The sequence below is a fragment of the Solanum tuberosum genome, unplaced genomic scaffold (genome assembly GCF_000226075.1).
Source record: "Solanum tuberosum cultivar DM 1-3 516 R44 unplaced genomic scaffold, SolTub_3.0 scf00154, whole genome shotgun sequence".
In the NCBI taxonomy this organism is placed as follows: domain Eukaryota; kingdom Viridiplantae; phylum Streptophyta; class Magnoliopsida; order Solanales; family Solanaceae; genus Solanum; species Solanum tuberosum.
Genome location: NW_006239079.1, coordinates 46,523 through 67,576, shown reverse-complemented (window position 1 = coordinate 67,576; position 21,054 = coordinate 46,523). Strand labels below are relative to the sequence as shown.

The 21,054-nt window shown below is 37.2% G+C and overlaps 1 protein-coding gene across 2 annotated transcripts in view; it reads right to left on the bottom strand.

The window, feature by feature from the left end:
• LOC102591471 (tripeptidyl-peptidase 2) overlaps positions 1-21,054 on the bottom strand; it is a 60,324-nt gene that overhangs the window by 38,762 nt on the left and 508 nt on the right. For both annotated transcript variants that reach the window (XM_015311280.1, XM_006353229.2), the window contains exons 2-22: positions 20,853-20,931; positions 20,681-20,754; positions 19,210-19,319; positions 18,953-19,033; positions 16,718-16,804; positions 16,484-16,626; positions 16,245-16,395; positions 16,005-16,127; positions 12,063-12,146; positions 11,784-11,971; positions 11,488-11,662; positions 11,294-11,415; positions 11,114-11,208; positions 10,779-10,837; positions 8,842-8,996; positions 6,353-6,531; positions 1,651-1,763; positions 1,408-1,578; positions 474-602; positions 268-368; positions 68-185 (exon numbers count right to left, since the gene is read on the bottom strand). In XM_015311280.1, the coding sequence (XP_015166766.1) occupies positions 68-185; positions 268-368; positions 474-602; positions 1,408-1,578; positions 1,651-1,763; positions 6,353-6,531; positions 8,842-8,996; positions 10,779-10,837; positions 11,114-11,208; positions 11,294-11,415; positions 11,488-11,662; positions 11,784-11,971; positions 12,063-12,146; positions 16,005-16,127; positions 16,245-16,395; positions 16,484-16,626; positions 16,718-16,804; positions 18,953-19,033; positions 19,210-19,319; positions 20,681-20,754; positions 20,853-20,931 (2,537 nt within the window). The remainder of the gene's footprint in view (positions 1-67; positions 186-267; positions 369-473; positions 603-1,407; positions 1,579-1,650; positions 1,764-6,352; positions 6,532-8,841; positions 8,997-10,778; positions 10,838-11,113; positions 11,209-11,293; positions 11,416-11,487; positions 11,663-11,783; positions 11,972-12,062; positions 12,147-16,004; positions 16,128-16,244; positions 16,396-16,483; positions 16,627-16,717; positions 16,805-18,952; positions 19,034-19,209; positions 19,320-20,680; positions 20,755-20,852; positions 20,932-21,054) is intronic.

Here is a 21,054-nt window from a genome sequence, read left to right as displayed (position 1 = left end):
GGGGGAGGAGCATACTTCAAGCCTAATCTACAGAATGCTTCCATATCAAAGAATATTTACTCTATACCTTATTCACATCTGATATCATATAAAACTGAGACTCAAATTTGTTATCATAGATTCGATTGTTAAGTAAGGGAATCTGAGGCTTCAATTCAGCATCATCCTCCAGTTTGAATTTGTAACTGTAAACAAAAGAGCAGGAAATGATTATTATTCAAAATGTAATCAAGCATCATACAACTAGTTTCAAGAGATCAAACCCACGTTAATGTAAGAGCCAGAATCTGTTTTCCTGAGGGTAATTTGTCCCGATCTGCTGAAAGCGCATGCAGTTTGCAATCAATTGGACGATACGGAACTCTTATCTGAAATCATATTACAACAGGAAAAAGAGACCATGTAAGTATTTCACCCGCCTGAGGAAGTCAATCAAAGTGGCTAACATCCAAAAGTTAAAGAAAAAATTTGACCTTGTTGAGCACAGCAGAAGGGACAAGTTTTTCAGTTGACAGAAGAGCTTCAACATCAATCCTCACAGGTGCTTCGCTTCCATCAAGAACTACTTCCTCTTTGCTGATGTTTATACCATGGAATGCGATCTGAGAATTTCAACCAAAGACCCAAGCAAAGGCATCATCACTGTCTTATTTGTCTCCCAATATATTTAAGCAGCAAAGCATAAAATTCTTCCAAGCACCTGTTCTCCAGAAACTCCAGATGATTGGATTGTCCAGGAGGGGGATGGAAATTTTAATCGTAAAAACATAATTACCATGTTGTTCAGGAGAGGATGGCCGGGTTTGAAACATAAATACCATTTTAAGAAGGAAGTGCTTAGTTTGCAGTGCATCTATGCTATCCTTCTTAATGGAGAAGGCAACAAGTAAGAATTCAGCCTTCTGGATAATACAAGAAATTTTAAATTGCTATACTAACTACTCTGTCTTCCATTTTGCTACATATAAGATGCATGACTAGGGAACACAATTCAATGAATAATTATTCTGTGCAATTATCTGAAACTCTTTACTTAAATTAAGATAAAAAGAATTTATGGTACTTCAATTTTTTTAACTGTTTTCTTCATAAGCAGAACTCAATCCTCTTGACAAGTCAGCAACCTGACCTTACACAATTCAAATGGCAGGACTCCACATTAAGAAAGTCTCTCCAGAACCAAAAGGAGGGTGTGAACAACTTTAATTGTTCAAAATCCCTCTCTTCTTAAGATTGGAAATGTTCAGTCCAAGAAAAAAAAAGAATAAAAACGGATAGGACAAAAAGAAGAAAAGAACAACAGCATGCCTCCTACTAAGATCCTTTGGTCATCGAAATTTAATAATTCAGAACAGAAATATAAATTTAAGAACCAATTTCAGTTATGTCGTACTCGAAAATAACTACCTCAAAATCAACAATAGTGGTTTCATGACTGCCTATGCCGCTGGACCAAAATTGGGCTATTGCTAGTTCCATTGTCTGACCACCCTCCACTCGAAACGCAAAGTTTTTGGATGAAGGTGATGAAAATGTGGCCACGCTTTCCCACTTAATGGGCCTTTGCAATGGGGAGAGCTGTAGATTACGAGCACGTGATTGAGGTTTTTTTCACATCAGAACAACCCAATAAATCACGAGATATTTTACCTGAACAGTATCTATGAAGAATCTTCTGGCCGTATCAAACCCAGATGTCCTCATGGTGGCCTCCACCCAGGTAGCACCAAATGGTACCTCAATAAATCTCCTTTCAATTTGGCCTGAACACAAGTGTACATGCAAAAAAGTTGACAATAACAAAGCAGTCAGAGGAAGAACATGCAACATCTACCTTGAAATGATTTTAAGCAAACAAAATGAAGGTTTTGTTTGTCATTTGATTTTTTGGCTTAAACCCTAACTCATTCACGTGGGGAATCTATACCCTGCTAAAATTTCTGCCACATTTTTTTCCAACTTTTTCCTTTGGGTTCTTACCCCCAAAATGCATACCTGTTTACAACACATTATTGCAGTCAATATGAAGAAATAGATTCTCACCGAAAATCTGGTCCAGATAATACTAACACTATCATCAGATTTTTTATATTATCTGTAACAAAGTACATCATGGAAATTACAGATTACCTGATTTTCCATGGTTTGCAGCTAAAGCTATCAGCAGCATAGATAGTTTTTATGAACAGCTCAATTTGTCTGAACATTATTAATTCAATTGTCATTTTTCAGTCTACTGTAGACCATGCAATTTGAGTAAATTAAGTACGAACTATTGAAAGAAGGATGCACATTTTCTTCGGACGAGAAACTCTACAGAACTGGCAGGACTATTGCTTCATGTGACTTAGCCGACAAGGCAATCTTCTATCAGCACCAAACCTTCAACAGAAGAGATAGTACTTGCAAAACCAACACTTTCAAGAAATATAATCAAGAACAGTTGTAATATTATTAGCAACACTAGAAATAGAGTTCTTCTCTCTTCCCCCATCCCTCCACAACTGATCCTCCCTCTCTCTCTCATGCACTCACACCAAAATATATAAGTGCAATATAGTCCACACCCACCACTTAAAACACTGCACCAGTAGTTGTTTCTCCAAACTTCAGCTGTACAAAGTTAAAATCCAAGCTTCTAAACTAGTTCGAATTCAGTAAAGGTGATCCAAATATTCCACAGAAGATAATATGATGCTACAAAGTCCATTTGAAGAGCAAGAGATATGGTCCAGTGTCCAAGAGTGTGCTGGGGATAAAGCACCTGACCCAGATGGTTTCACAATGGCCTTTTTTAATCACTGTTGGGAAGTAGCGAACACTGAGGTCATTGCTACTATTCAAAACTTCCATGAAAGAGACATATTTGAAAGAAGTTTCAATGCTACATATGTTGTGTTGATTCCCAAGAAGGTGAGAGCTAAAGAATTGAAAGATTTCAGGCATATTAATCTTATAGGCAGCATCTACAAGATTATCTCAAAGTTGTTGACGGAGAGACTCAAAAAAGTGATGCACAAGCTGGTGGATGATCTACAAATGGCCTTTATAAAAGGGAGACAGATCATGGATGCCATTCTTATAGCCAATGAATGTGTTGACTCAAGAATCAGAAGCAAAGAAGCTGGTATCCTTTGCAAACTAAATATACAAAAGGCTTTTGATCACTTGAACTGGAATTTCCTACTTAGGACTATATGATGAAAATGGGTTTTGGAGCAAAATGGGTCAACTGGATCCGCTATTGCATCAGCACCATCAAGTTCTCAATCCTAATCAATGGCTCACCCGCTGGATTCTTCTCTTCTCAGAGAGGACTAAGGCAAGGGGACCCATTGTCCCCTTTTTTGTTCACCTTTTTTGTTCATCATTGCCATGGAGAGTTTAAATGACATGATGAAAACTGCCCAATCAAATAGCTGGATAACAGGTTTTAGAGTAGATTCAAGGGCCGTCAATAACCTTGAAATCACTCATTTACGATACGCCGATGATACTTTAGTTCTGTGGAGCTGACAGAGGACAAATAAGATTTTTGAGGGTGATTTTCATTCTTTTTGTGGCTATATCTGGGCTCCACATTAACTGGAACAAGAGTTTCCTATATCCCGTTGATGAGGTCCCTGACATTCACAACTTGGCTAACATTCTGGGAGGAAGAACTGGTGTTCTGCCAACCATTTACCTTGGAATGCCCCTTGGTGCCAAAAGCAATTCCAAAGATATCTGGAATGGAGTCATAGAGAAGTCCGAGAAAAAGGTGATTAATTGGAAGCGTCAATACTTATCCTTGGGTAATAGATTAATCTTGATTAACAGTGTGTTGGATGCATTAAAACTTATATGATGTCAATTTTTCGTGTTCCAACAAACGTGGTGGATAGAATAGATGCTCTTAGAAGAAACTTCCTTTGGCAAGGCAACTGTTATACCACATTTGGTCAAATGGAAGACAGTGATCACCAGCAAAAAGTATGGTGGTATGGGAATCAAGAACCTAATAACTCAGAACCATAGTCTTTTGATGAAATGGTTATGGAGGTTCGCCTCAAATGAACAATCTCTCTGGAAAAAGTAATTAGTCAAAAGTATGAAATGGATGGGGAACGGACAACCAAGTTAGTCACTACACCTTATGGAGTCTGTCTATGGAGGTCTATCAGAAATTTGGGGGGGAAATTCATGAGTAAGTGTAGTCATCAAGTGGGTAATGGTTTGAAAACATCTTTCTGGCAAGCCTGAATCAACAACAAGATGCCACAGTAGGAGAAGTCTGGGATGCTCATGGTTGGAATCTAAGCTTCTGAAGATACCTTAATGATTGGGAGATAGATAACTTGGCAGAATTCTACAACACTCTCAATCTATTCAAAGGCCCCTCTAGAGCCGTCAATATGGGCTAGACCTGTTGGGTCCGGCCTGGCCTAACCCGGGATTTAATAGGGCTAGGCTAAGATTTTTGGAGCCCATTTAAGAAAAGGGCTTTTTAGCCCGGCCTGAATAAGCCTGTTGATTAATTGTTGGCCAGGGAAACTAACTTGGAAAGTCAAAATTCCTCACAAAGTGGCTTGTTTCATTTGGCTCGTGGCCAGGAAAGCGGTCCTATCTCATGAAGGACTCAAGAAAAGGGGCTTCCACTTATGCTCTAAATGTTATATGTGCGGAGAAGTGTGAAGTTGGCACTCTGCCAGCTACATACTTGGGATTACCTTTAGGAGCCAAATCTGTCGCTAGATATATGGAACAATGTGATCGAGAAGTGTGAAAAAAAACTAGCCAGGTGGAAAACACAATACTTGTCTATGGGTGGAAGATTGACACTAACCAATTCAGTACTTGATGCTCTTCCAACTTACATGATGTCCCTTTTTCCTATCCCACCAGCGGTCACCAAGAGTCTGGACAGTATTAGAAGTAAATTTTTGTGGCAGGGCAATAAGGAAAAGAAAGGATTTCACTTGGTAAAGTGGAAATCAGTGATAACTGGGAAGAAAAATGGTGGTCTGGGGATTAAGAACCTAAACTTGCAAAGTAAAGCTCTTCAAATGAAATGGTTATGGAAGTATGCAAATGGTAACCAACTGTTGTGGGAAAGGGTGATTGAGGCTAAATATATACCAGAAGACAAATGGATGACCAAAGAGGTGACTACTCCTTATGGAGTCAGCCTTTGGAGGTCCATTAGGAATCTATGGGATGAAGTGAAGAACAACTCAAAGGTGAAAGTTTTTGATGGGAGAAAGACCATGTTTTGGAAGGATAATTGGCATGAGAAAGGCAACTTGGAAGAGTTATTTCCTGATGTTTACAACTTAGTTACATTTCAGCAAGGGTTTATAGCAGATTTATGGACACTACAGGGGTGGAACTTCAACTTCAGAAGACATCTAAATGACTGGGAGGTTCAGAGAGTAGCTGATTTTCTTAACACAGTGGAACCTTTCAATGGACTTCAAACAGGGAAGGATGTTCTATGGTGGACAAGGATGTTCTATAGTGGACAGGAAACAATAGAGGAGTATATAAAGTTAATAGAGCTTATAAGCTAATGGATCAGACAAACCAACAAATTAAAAATTGGCCATGGAAACAAATATGGAAAAGCAGAATACCCTACAAAGTATCTTGCTTTGTCTGGTTGTTGGCCAAGGAAGCAGCTCTTACTCAAGACAATGTCATGAAGAGAGGGATAACCTTATGCTCTAGATGCTTTCTCTGTGGGGAGACTTTAGAGAATGTAAATCATCTGTTTCCACACTGCAAGTACACTCAACAATTATGGAGGATTTTTTTGAGTCACAAAGGCATCTCCTGGACTATGCCTGGGAAAGTTTCAGAGGCTTTAAAGAGCTGGGAGGAAGCAGGAGTACTGGCAAAAGACAGAGGCAGATGGAGACTTATCCCTGCTTCAATATGGTGGGCAATATGGAAAGAGAGGAACTCTAGGTGTTTTGAGAGCATAGAAAATAGTGTGCAGAAAGTGAAGCTCAACTGCATTTTGCTATTATGTTTTTGGTGTAATCAGTTATACTCAAATGATACTGTCTCTAGAATTGATGTTTTAGACTCAATTTAGCCATAGAGCAGTAAGAATTTGGGGATTTTGTATATAAGGTTTCAGTACAACCCATGTATTGTTTTGTGATATAATACAACCTTGCAAAGTTCAAAAAAAATAAATTATAAAGGAATAAAAATGGATTGGTACTTAAAACAGGATGCAACGAAGCAAACGATCCATAAGACCAAGCAGACATCACCCTACTCTAATCCTGACACAGGTACCACTGAAGAGACATGGAAGAGATACAGTGAACAAATTGCACGAAAAAATTAGCAATATGATAATCACCTGGTACAAATGAAATTCCTTGGAAGGAAATTAGAGGGGGTCTACTCGTTACAATAGAGGGCTTTGTTATAGTCACTGGAATTCTGAAAAGTGGTCCTCGCCATGGTGCTTTGCTGTCTACGCCATATACTTCATAATAATGCAAGCCATCACTTAAATTGGTGGGGTCCACAACTATGCTGGAAGAATGAAGAGAAAAATATGTAAGTTTTTTCCCATAATGTACACCAATATAATCATCTAATCTCTTTTCTTGTTCTGTCTATACCCAGAATCATATCATGAGTTCAAATAAAAATCAACAACAACAACAGCATACCCAGTAAAATCCCCCAAAGTGGGTTTGGGGAGGGTAGAGTGTACACAAACCGTACAAATATTAATGATTTGTTAAATCGAAACTAATCATATATATTCTATGTAAAGAGAAATTGGAGCTGTGGTAAATGGCAATAGCCATGACTTAATAGGAGAATTCCTGAACACGTAATACTCACTTCCTAATGTAATAGAATAAACTATCACTATATCTATCATCCAAATAAGACACCAACATGACTGGTTCCAGTGGCATATTTAGACTTCATCTCATATTAATTGGCAAAAAAAAGATGTTTGTGCCAGAAAAAGCTCTACAAATATATGGAGAATAAGATACCAAGCTAGCCCTTCACAAAGTATGCCTACTACTGAAACTGGTCACCAAAAACTTTGGTTAGGCTCAAAATTCAAATCTGATTTGAGGCGTATAAATTATCATCACAGGACTCTCTTCATCAACAAATATTGACAGATACCAGAAAATGTGAGAACTGATCAGGAACCACAACATCTTAACTGAAATTATCACATGAAAATGGATTTCACTTTCAAAGTAGGGAAACAAATTGATGTCTAGTCAAGCAAGTCATTTAATGACTGCCTTGGCACTGACCTACAACCAACCAAAGAAGCTTTTGTTGTTGCCTCAAAATTGATCATCTATACAAGCCCAAAGAAAAATTGGCTATGGCATAAACCCAGTTTGAATATCCAAACTACATAGGTGAAAACAGGAACGGCATAAATATAAAACATAAAACAAGTGGTCCACAAGTTCTCCTTGGCACTTCCATGTGCATATGCAACATCAACTAACACAAGGTTCCTTTTTCTCAAGATTTCAACAGTGAGACCCTCTTGAACCAAGCGAAAAAGCACACCAGCTCTCAAAATCCATACTAACAAATAAGAGAACATTGTGTCTTCACGTCATACTTAGCTATGGTAAAAGGATTTCATCCAGAATTATTTTGTTCACGTTCTCACTCCATCTTCGAAGCATCCTGCTTCCAAGCCTCCCTTGATTTGTCACAGTGATCTGATCTTCTGCTTGTAAGTAGCTCTTTCTGCTCTTCGTGCTGTAAATTATTTCCAAATGGATTCTTGTTTGTGTCTTGTATACTTGAGCAATTGTTAGTTTCACCTTTTAGCAAGAGATACTAAAAACAAATTCGCTCTCAAGATATTGAAAATATTTTAGGATGACATCGAGGAGGATTTCATACCAACACCACATATTCAGCCAAAAACTAATATTTTCCCTGTTTCCTGCTCTGCTGAACTACTTCCATCATCATGCTCTTCCATAAACAATGTCAGTAAGAAGATGTGATTAATTCTTCCCTCCACTCCCTTCTTTGATGCCAAAAATGGTCTGGCTATCATTGTTCATCAAAGAGTCTACCTCATTAGTTCCATAGAGGGCCTTCTCGAGGACCCCTAGATTTCTGCCCGTGCTTTCCATATGATATTGGGGATGTGATTACCTTCCAACTTATCAACGTGAGACCTTTTTGCCTCATCCTTTGAGCTGACAAGAAATTCCTTTGAAGTCTCTCAACTTCTTCAGTAACACATGTAGGAGAGAGCATAAGAAGTGGACTTAAGGTTGGATTTTCTATTACACACTCAAAATTGACATCTAAGAACAACAACATACCCAGTATAATCCCACAGCACTCACAATTGACACCATTGTGTGGAAAACTAACGAAATGATGTTACCAGCTAGCTCTTAAGGAGTTCCTGTGGTTATATGACATCAACTGGTTTTGAGGTTGGCTGATTAGGATACAATAGTTAAGGTCCTGCAGAGCAATCTATTTAATCATTTGTGCACTATCTTTTCAGTGTTGAAAGGCCATAAGTATGACCTGCTGCAACTAAAGTAGTAGCACATTGCTTAAAATATAAAGATGTTTCCAGCACTTCCCTCAGAATAATCAGCAGACAAGCAAACTGGAAAAAACCAACCCATCATTGAGGTAGAGCCACAAATCTTGTTGATAGCCAGGTAATACCCAAATTTGTGCATTTGGCAATTCAAAAGCAGTTATGAAAGATCACACATTCAGAGAGCTCAAAATGGACAGAGGAACTGGAAAAATAAGAAAATAAATGATTTATATTTAATCATCTAATCAGAATAGTTAGGATAGCTGAGTAACCTGAAGCTGCGCCCATTATGGGTGAGAAGGAGGTAGTCAGGAGCTCTCACCACTGCCTCTCCAGTAGAATGCAACTCAATGCACTCTTCAAAAGGAACCAATTGGTCTAAGTTATTTGCATCTTCATGGAACTTCGGTGCTATTTCCACTGTCCACTGAGGAAAGAATGTTATCAGCCTTCGAGGGGTAGCAATATAATTAAAAAAATCATAACCGACTAAATGACATTTACACCAAATGTCCTTTCAGCTGGCTTTGCATTTAAAACAGATATGAGCAGCTTCTTTTCTGCATCAATTTACTTAACATCATACAGAGAAGTAGCTCAAACCATTTTCAAGAATTTCATGTGTTCCCCTGAAATCAACAGATTCACTATCCCCATCGGATTCTACATTTCTCCATCACACACAATATGGTTTTATTCTGAAAACATACATTAAAAAGGAGGTAGAGACTCACAGCAAGATGACTAGTTACATAGTAATAAGGAACCATATGAACGCATCAAAGTTGACTGCCTTGACACTAGAAAGAATAGCACAAAAAAGATTCTACTATTCGGCTTTGCCTCACTCTACCTGAAACATCGAAAACCTAACTCCATTCAAAGCCCAGGTATCCACTAAATCGATTTGCAAACCTTTCATCCAGTCTGTTGGTCTTTTAAAGCTTAAGGCATACATAGATGCCTCCAGAAAGGTGTAGAGGTTTCCACTTTCCACTGTGGCAACTCTACTCTACTTCTGTTCTTTTCTTTGACCGCAGTAGAGTATTAAAATGGCAACTTAAAAATAAGAATTCTAGTCTGGGTGTGGAAGAACTGTGAGGGTCGCGACAAAAAGAAGAAAGGATCACAGTCTGTTTTATCAGTGAAGTGATGCTGAAGTGGATAATCTGTGTAGAATTGTATCAACTTGTATTTATGGCAATGGCAAGGGGCTATGATAGCAATAGGCTGCTGTTTCTGTGAGAAAACTTGTAGGCTCCAGGTATTTCTAGGATCACGGCAAACAAAGAGACAGTGACCCGAGGCATTTGTGAAGCATGTGTCAAAAGTGTAAAGCTTAGGCACATGAATGAGAAGGAAAAGAATTTTGACAACCAACTGTCACAATCACATCTACAGAGTTCTAATTGTGATTTCTCTAATTTTGGATCTCAATTACAAGTGAATGCCATCGTTTAAGGTTCCAATAGAAAGAAGGACGAGAGTCAGTTGGGGGTAACTCAGTCCACCCAAGGGGATTGAAGCATGAGGTTAACATCTTAGATATCCCAGGTTAGACTCCCAGCGACAACATTTGGTATGAGCTCAATGGGCTGCATTTGGCAACTTGCTTGTGAACTAGACAGGTTACCTCATGAATTTGACGAGGTGCGCGAACTGACTGACCCAGACACCATTGGAATAAATTTAAAGAAAAAACTCTAAATGGTGTGGTCTTGTATCTAATTTATTGGGTTAACTTCAACTACTATACAACAACAACTTGGGCTCAGACCCAAGCAAGCTGGATTGAGGGCTTGAGGCTATATGAATCCCAACTTCTTCATTTAAGCTCATTTCAAATTATCATCATACTACATAAAATAAAAGTGAAAAATAAGTTCTGTATATATATATATATAAAAGTTCTCTAATATTTGGAACTAATATACATTATTAAAAAAGGAATATCCCAAAGGGTATTAGAGGAAGCCTTACTAATAAGACATTAAATCTTATCTAAACTAAAATGCCCTAGGCCCCAGGGTACTCAGAGACTCCAAAGATACCAAATAAATACTGTTGAACCTTCATAACAGATCATTGTCACACCGAAAATTATTCAGCCTGCATACAACACAACTACACCTAGACTCCAAACTAGTTGGGGTCAGCTATATGAATCTTTGGCATGCTTGACAAACAGAAGTTAGAGGATTAATCTCACCTCTGTAGATTGGTGACAATATAAAGGCTCCCTAAGGTAGATGCCTCGAGACGTAGCAGCTGCAAAAATAGCATTTCTGATCAGAATGAACACATCCTTTGATCAGACCAGAAATAGTGGTGATAATGATACACACACTTTTTAAGTTAAAGCAACTGCTACATTACCCCTAAGAACCAAAAAGATAACAGTTATTCATCTTTGATAAACCTCCTTTTTGTTCCGGAATTCACCATTTGTAAAAGCTTAGGGAAAATGGTTTGCGGCATCATGAAGGGTTACAAAGAAATACACACACGCACGAAACACAGATATGAGCACACACACATACATACACGAAGTTGGTTTGCTTGTGATGCCAGCCTGCTTAATTTTTACTTGATACCACACACAGGGAAGATTTTGCACCTTTTGCATGTACTCATAAGCCCTGCAACGATATTCAAGATATTAATCATAAACGGATCAATGGTCATGCTAAAGATCAAAAGTCATAAGGAAGCAGTAAACCTAACTTGTCAACTTGCATGAGTCCCTGTCCAGCGGTTAATTTTTCTTCTGGTAAAGCACCTACGGGTATAGATGTATTTTCAAGAGCCTTCCGTACAGTGTATGGACTAACAGGAATACCTTCCGCCTGCAGGTCACAGACTTCAGTCAAAAAGAAAACAAGAGAAACTGTATCAAAGGTCCAAAACATTTGAATTACCTTCATAGCACTGACGATTAAAGCCACACCTCCACAAGCAGATGGAGATGACATTGATGTTCCGTTCATTAACATGCGTCTTTGAAGGGTCCATGTGGGCACAGGGGCCACAGCACCACCAGGGGCACTTATGGAGACACCAAGATCACCATCCACAGTGGGTCCCCGACTAGACCTGCAAACTCTTGGAGCTAATTTTGTACTCCAAACTCTAACTAGGAAAGAGGCACAAAGTATCCCAAAAGTTCCTAAATCTCGAATCAGAAAAGGGAGAAACCATTAAATAAGGTACATACCAGGTGTATTCAAGGCCTTCAGTAGGTGGCTCAACTAATAAGTGAGCACCAGCAGCCATAGCTGGAGAAACATATGCACCCACTCCAATTATGCTTGAACTGGTGCCACCAGGTGCACCCACAGTAGTCAAAGCTGGCCCATTATTGCCAGCACTACTGACAAATATTAGGCGGTGTTTGTTGACCACCTGAAATATTTCACCAGATGGTCAACCGATTAACAGATTTCTCATGCACTGAACTACAACAAAGTGATCATACAAAGGCAACGAACATTACCTCATTGACAAGGTCAACAAAGCGACCATAGTCTGGCAGCAGTGTAGGTTCTCCGTAACTCATATTGATGAGATCACATTTATGCTGTCCACAAAATAGAAGTATGCACATCTCAACAATGATTAAAAATCAATGTAGAAACTACCCGCAAAACCACAGTTTTTTATTGTCAATACACATCTAGTCAGAGCATGTTAAGTTGTCACTTGACAAGAATGAGAACTGCGGAGGTAATGTAGGGTCACATGACACTCACCGAGGTTGTTAGATGTCAGAGAGTCAGATATTATAAGATTGACATCAACTTGCATGTGTATGCCAAGCACAGGCATTTTAGCCCAAAGTACTAGCCTTTACAGCAAGACTTCGCAATTCGCATCTTAGTCAATAAGAATAGTCCACTGTAAAAATATTTCTGATAAAATCTGACTTATTTAACCCACAAACCCAGCCCACGGTTTAAAACCAGGGACTAGCTCAACCACTGTAGCAAATTTGGGTTGGCTATGTTGCTCGGACTCTTCCAAAATGTCAATGGGTGCGTGTCGGATTCACCAAAAGTAAGTGTATTTTTGGTAGAATCCGACACAGGTGCGGCTTCAAAAGTGAAGAGTCCGCGCAACTAAGGGTTGGTTCGACGATATCCGAATTCCAAGCCAAAAGTTATTCCAGCTGAAAACCAGTTTTGAGACTTGAACAGCTGTACCAGTCTGCCCACAAATGGTTATTTGACCATTTAGAAAAATTATATCCTTCATGAACAGTGAATTTGACCACTTCTATCACTCACCCTTCCCTTTCCTTAAAGATATAAGTAGGCATTTGGCCATAGATTCCAAATATTTGTCACTTTTGTTGGAATTTAATCAGATGGAACTGTGTTTGGTTGTACTTTTTGCAAAGGATATTTGAAATATTGTTCATGCTTGAATGTACTTAAATACAACTTCAAAAGTGAAAAGTAAGTTGGACAAGGTTACAAGTTGTTCCCCAAATTTGAAATACAACTTCAAGTTGGATTTTGAAATTTTTGCAGCCAAACCGGTATTCACTATAAAGTGAAAAAAGAAAAAAAAAAATGAATAATTTTTAGGGTCAAACGGGTTCTAAGTTTATTCATGATATGTTCCTATCACCTAAGAACTATATAAACTCACAATCTCAATTCACTTCTTCTCACAAATAACTTCCAAATTCAACCATCTATTATGTCTTAACTCTCTCACATACTAAGCTTCTCTCTTTCAATTTCAATTTATAAGGCTATCAATCGATGATTTCAAGTAAGCTCCGGGAGATCAAAACATTCTTTTGAATCTCAAAGTTGAGCAGTTGAATTAATATCAACAGTATTGTATATTGGATGTTTAAAAAAATTAAATTGCAATTTGACTGTTAATAGCACCAAATTCATATATGTTTGGAATTTTTTAATTTTCTTTAAATTGTGCGCTTCACTTCACTTTATGTTTTTTGCTTCAAGCCCATGTACTTGTCAATTTTTGTGTTTGTTGCTTGCAAAGAAACAAGAAGGATGTAAATCACCTCTTGACCAATTGTAAAGTAACCTCTAGATTGTGGCAGCTGATGCCAAAACTGCTCCTATAAGTTATACCACGCCGAGTACCAATGAAAAACTTCCTATGGTGATGGAGAATAAGAGGCAAAAGAGCCAAAGGAAACATAGCATGATATTCCACTCCACAAGATGTATGTGGACACTAGGGAGGAAAGACTCTCTGAATCTAAAGGCAAAGAGAAAATCAATTAGACAATTGCGTAGAACTATAGTATTTTCCTTTTATTCTTGGGTGGAGTAGGCACGTCTCCCTACTTGTTTAGATGATTGGTTGAAGTTTGGTGAAAGAAACTCTTTCATATGCCTCTTAAATACTAGGCAATTTTATTTTTTGACAAGTCTTATATGCTAATCATCATTTGGCAATAAAATATGTTCATTTAAATAAACATAGTGGCCAAATCTATAAATCAGACAAAAGATTTTCAGGCAACTAGTTTCATTTAAACACAGCAAACTCTATCCAGAACTCAGAAGATAAAACCTGAAAGTTTACTGCAGATTTTTTTCCATTTGATGACAATTGGAACATGGATTGATCTTGTTAGCTCCCTGAGTAATTAAGAGGAGCCCAACTCAGGCTGCCTGACAACAATTCAACTTTGAAAAAAAAAAGTAGCTTTTCAAGGAGGCATCTCGTGAGAATTACATGATACCAACTCCCCTGAACTAAATAGACGCCCCATTCTTTTGCATATAGGTATGCATCATGCAATTGCTCATCTGATGCCCTTCAAAAGAGCCTTATCCTCATAACTGATATACAAAACCTCAGAAATCTGAAACAAAAAAGTAGCTCTATTGTAGGAAGACAACCACTATTTGGTAATATTAACCACCTACCCCGCATCTATATACTAAGAGATTAGAGAACAAAAGGGTAAGGAATGGGATTTACTTTGCTTCCTGGAGTTGACACGCTAATCTAACAATATGGCTAACCAGGTCCTTATGATTGTAAAAGGTACTGTGCATGCAAGACCTCCTTTAAGAAGATTATTCACCTATTAATCCTTTAAAGTGAGTATGGAAGTTCAGAGAATTACACCGTCCATCCAAGACATAGAAGAATAAATATAAGTATTGTGTGACAAAGACAATTAATCTGTCAGATACACACAACAGAACTATATTACTGGTATATGATCCTCAATTTCCACCTAACCTAAATTTGCAGCAATACAATATTAAATACAGTCAGCACATCTTTTTATACAAGTTTCTGCACCCAAAGTGCATGTTTATTCATAGCTAAACAGTTTATATTGTGAAACGTGTGGAGAAACACCTCAAAGATATAAAACTAGAGCACAGTAACAGCCAAGTGAAGTAGATAGCAATAGTCAACTCCTCATTACTTATGTGGTGATTCCTTTAGTTTAGGTACTTTCGACGACCCCCCAAAAGTAAGACCCAAATACTTAGCTAGTGTTTGGCCATAGATTCTCAAATATATTTGGCAAGTCATTTTTGGGTGAAGTTTCACCATGTGTTTGATCATAGTTTTTGGGGGAGATGTTTGATATTTTAAAGAAATATGATTTATACTCATAAGTTCTAAAAACTATCATTTTATAATGAACATGTTCCGTGATAAAAATTGAACTCATAGATTATAAGTTCCAACCTGCTTATAAACAATTTCACAGATCAGTGTAGGAGCTACTGCTGTTTTCTCAAATCACGAAGGAGCATACAATTTTTATATTTATATTTATATTTACAACAAACAAATCATAATCAGAAATACAGTACATAAGTTGAGTGAGTGCCTTCATGGTGCTTTTCTCAAGCTTGTCAAGTTGGGATTAATAAATGATGGTGTGTTTTTATAAAACTTCCCAAAAAAGAGAATTTGGCCCAAAACTAGTTTTTTCTAGTTTTGGGGAATTTGGGTTTTTTACAAAAAATATTTGCCAAAAAATGACAATTTGTGTGGCCAAACACTTTTTGCCAAGTTTCTTCCCAAAAAATACTTCTACTTTTTATGGTCAAACAGGTCCTTAATCTAATTATGCATAGAAACACACCTAATGTATCAATACCTGCATGCCAAAACCCAGAAAAAGAGAAGCATGAAAGAGTCGTGGAGACTGGAGAGATTGCATAGATGAAAAAGTAGGAAAAATTTAATTACCAAAACAACTATTGGATTTGTTTGATAAATGGTGAAGAAGGTAATGATCAAGTTTCTAAGTTTCTACAATTAAAAGATAACACCCACACGGAGAATTTAAAGCAGGGATCACCGGAAATTTAAGAACTACCATTGCAGGAAGAAGAGAAGCAAGAAAAAAGAACATTTTGCATGGGAGAGATGATGACCTAATAGTAAAAATGATATAATGCTGAATAGGCCCTACCTCTACAGCCGCAATCAAGGCCCTAGTCAAACCAGTTCCTGTTTCCATAGAACCCAACCGTGAATCCCCAATTTTACAAGACACAATTTGTGCTCCAGGTGCAACTCCATTTAGTAAAGGTTCCTTCACAAAGAACATGCATAACATAAACACATCTTAATATAGCATCAGGTTAGTTAAATCTAGTGCCAGACAAGCACCACTGTAATGGAAATGTTGCCAACAGAAATATTATTCTACCTCCGGGTGGAAGGCGGCGGCAATACCAGCAACATGTGTGGCGTGTGGAGAACTATCTGTTACGATACTTAAAATATTCCCACCATTGTAGACATTTAGCACACATGTACAGGCATCCAATTTACTAAAAACTCCATGCTTTTGTTCAAGCCTACAAAGTTAGTAGTTCAAACAATGAAACTCCAAACAGTAAAAGCAGTAGACATTGATTACTACTGTTTCTAGCAGCCATGTCATACCTGTAATTAGTTAAAGGAACAAAATCTGCAAGCTTTCCACATCCGGATTCATCCTCAAGACTCTGTGTGTCCAAAGCAGCTCTCCAAAGCTCCCCATCATGCCATACAACAGCATCAATAACTGGTCCCTTGTCATCGTAGCTCTATGACAGATATCAGATTTAGCAATGGAAACCGAAAATACAACTTTTTGGTAAAGGACTTGGAAATGAATCAGTACAAAATGGTACCGACATCAGCTTGCTTGCGCAGAAGATCAACTCTATTCTGGAGGTCTTCACGGACCATTTTCAAGTGCACACCTTCTACTTTTGTGTGCTTCTGCAGAATTGGTATATGTTCAGCGAAGTTACATCAAAGTAAAACTAGATAACTAGAACAACAAACTAGAAAAAACTAGAGCATGTCCCTGCATATATAAAGCAATGGCTAATGAGTTGGAACATTTTAGATAAACCTGTGGACTTTAAACCTATGTTTATTAACTTATGCAATTGAGTGCTTATGGACGTATGAGCCAAGGAATTAATGATAAATTGCTTTCAGGAAAACTCTAATTAGATATAATTAATAGCACCACATTTACCTTTAACAAAATGAAACACAATGAGTAAGTACTCATAATAAACAGCTAATTAGAATGTCATGCGATATTTTAAAGCAATAAAGATCCTTGATTCTTTTTCTAGTATGATATATTTAGATCAAAACCCTTTTCTTGACATTTGTCATATTATACTTCAAATATTCTATCAAAGTAATCCAACTGCATAACACAGCCTCATCTGATCAGTTTCACTGAGCAATCTAATCAGTTCTCATATTAGTCAAAATGCTCCTGTTTCACCTGTTAAGCTTTATGTTAAGATGGAAAGGCATAACCAACTTCACATTAGACCTCGACTAGGCAGAATCAAAAAAATATTAGGCTAGGCTGTCAACTGTCACCATGGCTGAATCTGGAATCTGTGCAAACAGAGGCGGACCCACCTTGTTCGGTGGGGTGCACGTGCACCCGGCAACTTTTAAATTTTTTTCATATATATATGTATAGATAGTCTATAAAATGATAGTATATTTAATGGTCCAGCCTTATTATAAAAAGCCTTCTAGGTGCACTGGTCAAAGTTTCTGCTTTGAATCGCAACAATGTGGATTCGAATCCCGTGATAGGTACCCTTTTTTGCCTTTAAAATCAGTTTTTTCTTAACAATTAACCTTTTTAAAACTGTTTTTATTAACTACTCGTTTTTGCCACCTCATCTGGCCCACCCCTAACCTTACCCTTGAGTCACTCTTAGTGGTGCCCCCCTATCTTCAAATCTTGGGTTCGCCTCTGTGTGCAAATTAAGGTTCAAAACCATAGCTGTACCTTTTGAGATTTGGTGAACTTGGTTTCATTTTGAACATTTACAAAATTCATGTCAATTGTCTTAGTAGATCTTTGAAAAACTTGGTGCCCAAATATCTGATCTCTGGTATGTGCACCTAAGTCGCATGGTTTATTTTCTTTCTCAAGGATTCTTTGAGAATTTACCTTCATAAGTTACAATAGATAAGTGGCTAACTTTTCTCTCTTTCTTTTCAGTATTGTGAGTTGACATGCAGACATGGCAAGAATTTTGTGTCTTGAGAATCACCATCTCATCTCTAGCATTAATTGGTTAACATTCCACATGCTTTGATCATAGAAAAAGGATCCAACCAAGACATGTGGTGGTTACAAGCTACCTAAAATGTACTTAAGATAAGTAAAGCCGTCCTTTCTCTCTAGCATGGTAAGAGTTTGACCTTTTAGGAGTCGTTTGGTAGGGTTTATAAGAATAATGTTAAAATAGAGTGGATAGTAACGCTTGCATTAATCATGCATAGATTATTTCTTATGCATTGTTTGGTTTGGTGTATTAAAAATAGCATGCATTGCATATTTTTTTAAAAATTATTTATTTACAAAGATACCCTCCACAAATATGGTGGAAAAGATGTAAAACAAGTTTTGAGGGGCAATTGGGTCTTTGACCACGCTAATGCATTTATCAAATCCCTTGTATTACTAATACCATGTATTTTCATTTATTAGCTATACACTCCTCAATACACAATAGAGTGTATAACTAATGCTTGCATTAGTTATACATGGCATGAAAAGTGCACCAAACAAGGTACTACTAACACACAAAGCTAATGCGTGCATTATTTTTGCTAATACACTCTACCAAACGACCCCTTAGATATAATAGGACTACCTAATTTGACATACTCGGAAGCAAGTTCTAAAGGTTTCTTTTCATATGACCTGCTCTTACTTTATAGTGTTGCTTAATGCTACGGCTCTTTAAAGAATTTACAAGTTTCTTCATTATCATACATTTGAAGATGCTCACTGCAAATAAGTTAATGACCACTACATTTGCAATTTATCAAAATATGAGGTTTTTGAAGGAAATAATCACAGAGATGATGGAGAACCTTATCAAATTGATCAAGCTGCTTTACAGCCTCTGCTATTGCTTCTTGATTTTTCTCATCCCACCTTCTCTTTCGTTCTTTCTGCAAATAAGAAGAGTTTATAGAAAGAGAATACTTTAAAATCCCTCAAGAACGAAATCAACAACTACTACCCCTCAGTCACAAACAATTTGGGGTTTGAACTTAAAAAAAAAAAATTATAAATACTTGTTTAAAGAAAAGAACCAGAATATAAAGAGAAAGGCAACCAGAATCACCTTTACTCGAGAGGTCAGCGTATCAGTAAAGAGCTCATACACCAATTTGCAGCCAACACGCCACTCGCCAGATGGATTCTTCCATGAAGAATTTATGACAAGAGAAGCCCCTACAAAATAATTAATATATGAAGCAATTATGTTGCATACTGATAGAAACATAGGTTTTATATTGGATAAAAGAGAGACACAAGTATCTCGTATCTCCAAAATAATTTTTCTGCATATAAAAGATATTATAACATATCTACACATTACTGGATCTATTATCAATATAATAGCTAACTATAACTATTTCATAACCATTTAGGATAAAGAGACATAACTTCTAGTAACTATTAAGATTAGATTAGTTAATTATTATCATTAGTTAGTTAGTCTATTAGTTAGTGGCAGCTGCAGTATCCAGCTCATTGCCAGCTGTAAGGTAGTTACTAGTCAGATATTTTTGTTTCCTCCTTATATAAATATACACACACTTGTAATGGAATCGATTGCTTGTTTTTCCCCAAATTCCTTCCTTCTTCACTTCCATTCTCAGGGACTGAGGCTGTGATATTGGTTTATCCTTCTGTGTAGTCCTCTTGACAATAACCATAAGGAATTGCCAAATAACTGCTAATAACGTAAGAAACTGCCCAATCCTCTATGTGTGAAACCTCCACAAATTTGAGAAGATGTAGATCATTATCTTCACCTATCTTTCTTTGTTTCTTCCTCCTTGAGTAAGTATGGAAGATACGTGACTTATCAGATACAAATGAATCAAGAGTATGTGGACTCATAGTACCTTTTGATACTTCAAACTAAGCAAGCAAGATTGCAGGAGAAATGTAAATGTTATGGTCCCTTGTGATAGATTTTCTGAAAATGTCGGAGCAATGCAATTAAAAAAAGCGCTTTATAGAAGGATGCACGAGAGTAGTTTATTTCCCTTTCAACTGCATACACTCAGATGTCCTGAGATCACATTACTAATCAAAAAAGTTGAAGGCATTCCTGAATCTGACTAAATCTTGACATAATCAGAAATGATATAGGTCTTTCTTTCCTTTTAAAAGTTCAGAAATGACAAAGGTCTACAGCATTATCATCATCGTAAACAGCAACGGAGGATACAACTCATTCTGGAAACACTTCTTATAATTATTGAAGATTAGCAATACTGCACCGTCATTATTCAGTATCTCAATATTGAAAACGTGTAATTTTGGGCTCTATGGTCCAATCATCAAAGGAATTAGAACCTAAATCCTAGTTATGTGGCCATAGAAAGATTTTGACTGACAGGAGAAGTTTCAATCGTTCCATTAGTTATCAGCTGATTTAAGATTGAATTGGTCTATAATAAATATAAATTTTATAATTAAACAAAATGTTTCAACGTGATGGAACTATATCTTAAGGAGACAAGTCAAAGATTCTAAAATAGGGTAAAATTGCAGAATGATTCCTAAATTCAAAGACATACCAGAAGCTCCAGTTATACAACAATTGTCATCAGCCTTTACCACTGTAGAAGTATCAACATCTCCGCTCCCAGTACTGCAAATAAGATAATCATTACCAGTGCATGCAAAATGTATTTTATTAATATCATATCCACTGAAAATAAAAGTAAACTTCAGATTCTCAAGCCTCACCAATCTATAACATCAATGACCTTCGGCTTTCCATCAGAGGTAACTCGTAATCCAGCCGCAGCGGGATCAACTCCAGAATCTGAGACACTTAATATCATAAGCAACAACAGTATACACACAAATATGAACTCACAAAACAATTGTTGATTCATCTTCTACTAATATTCATCGACAAGTAAAAACGAATTGAAATAGAGAAAAT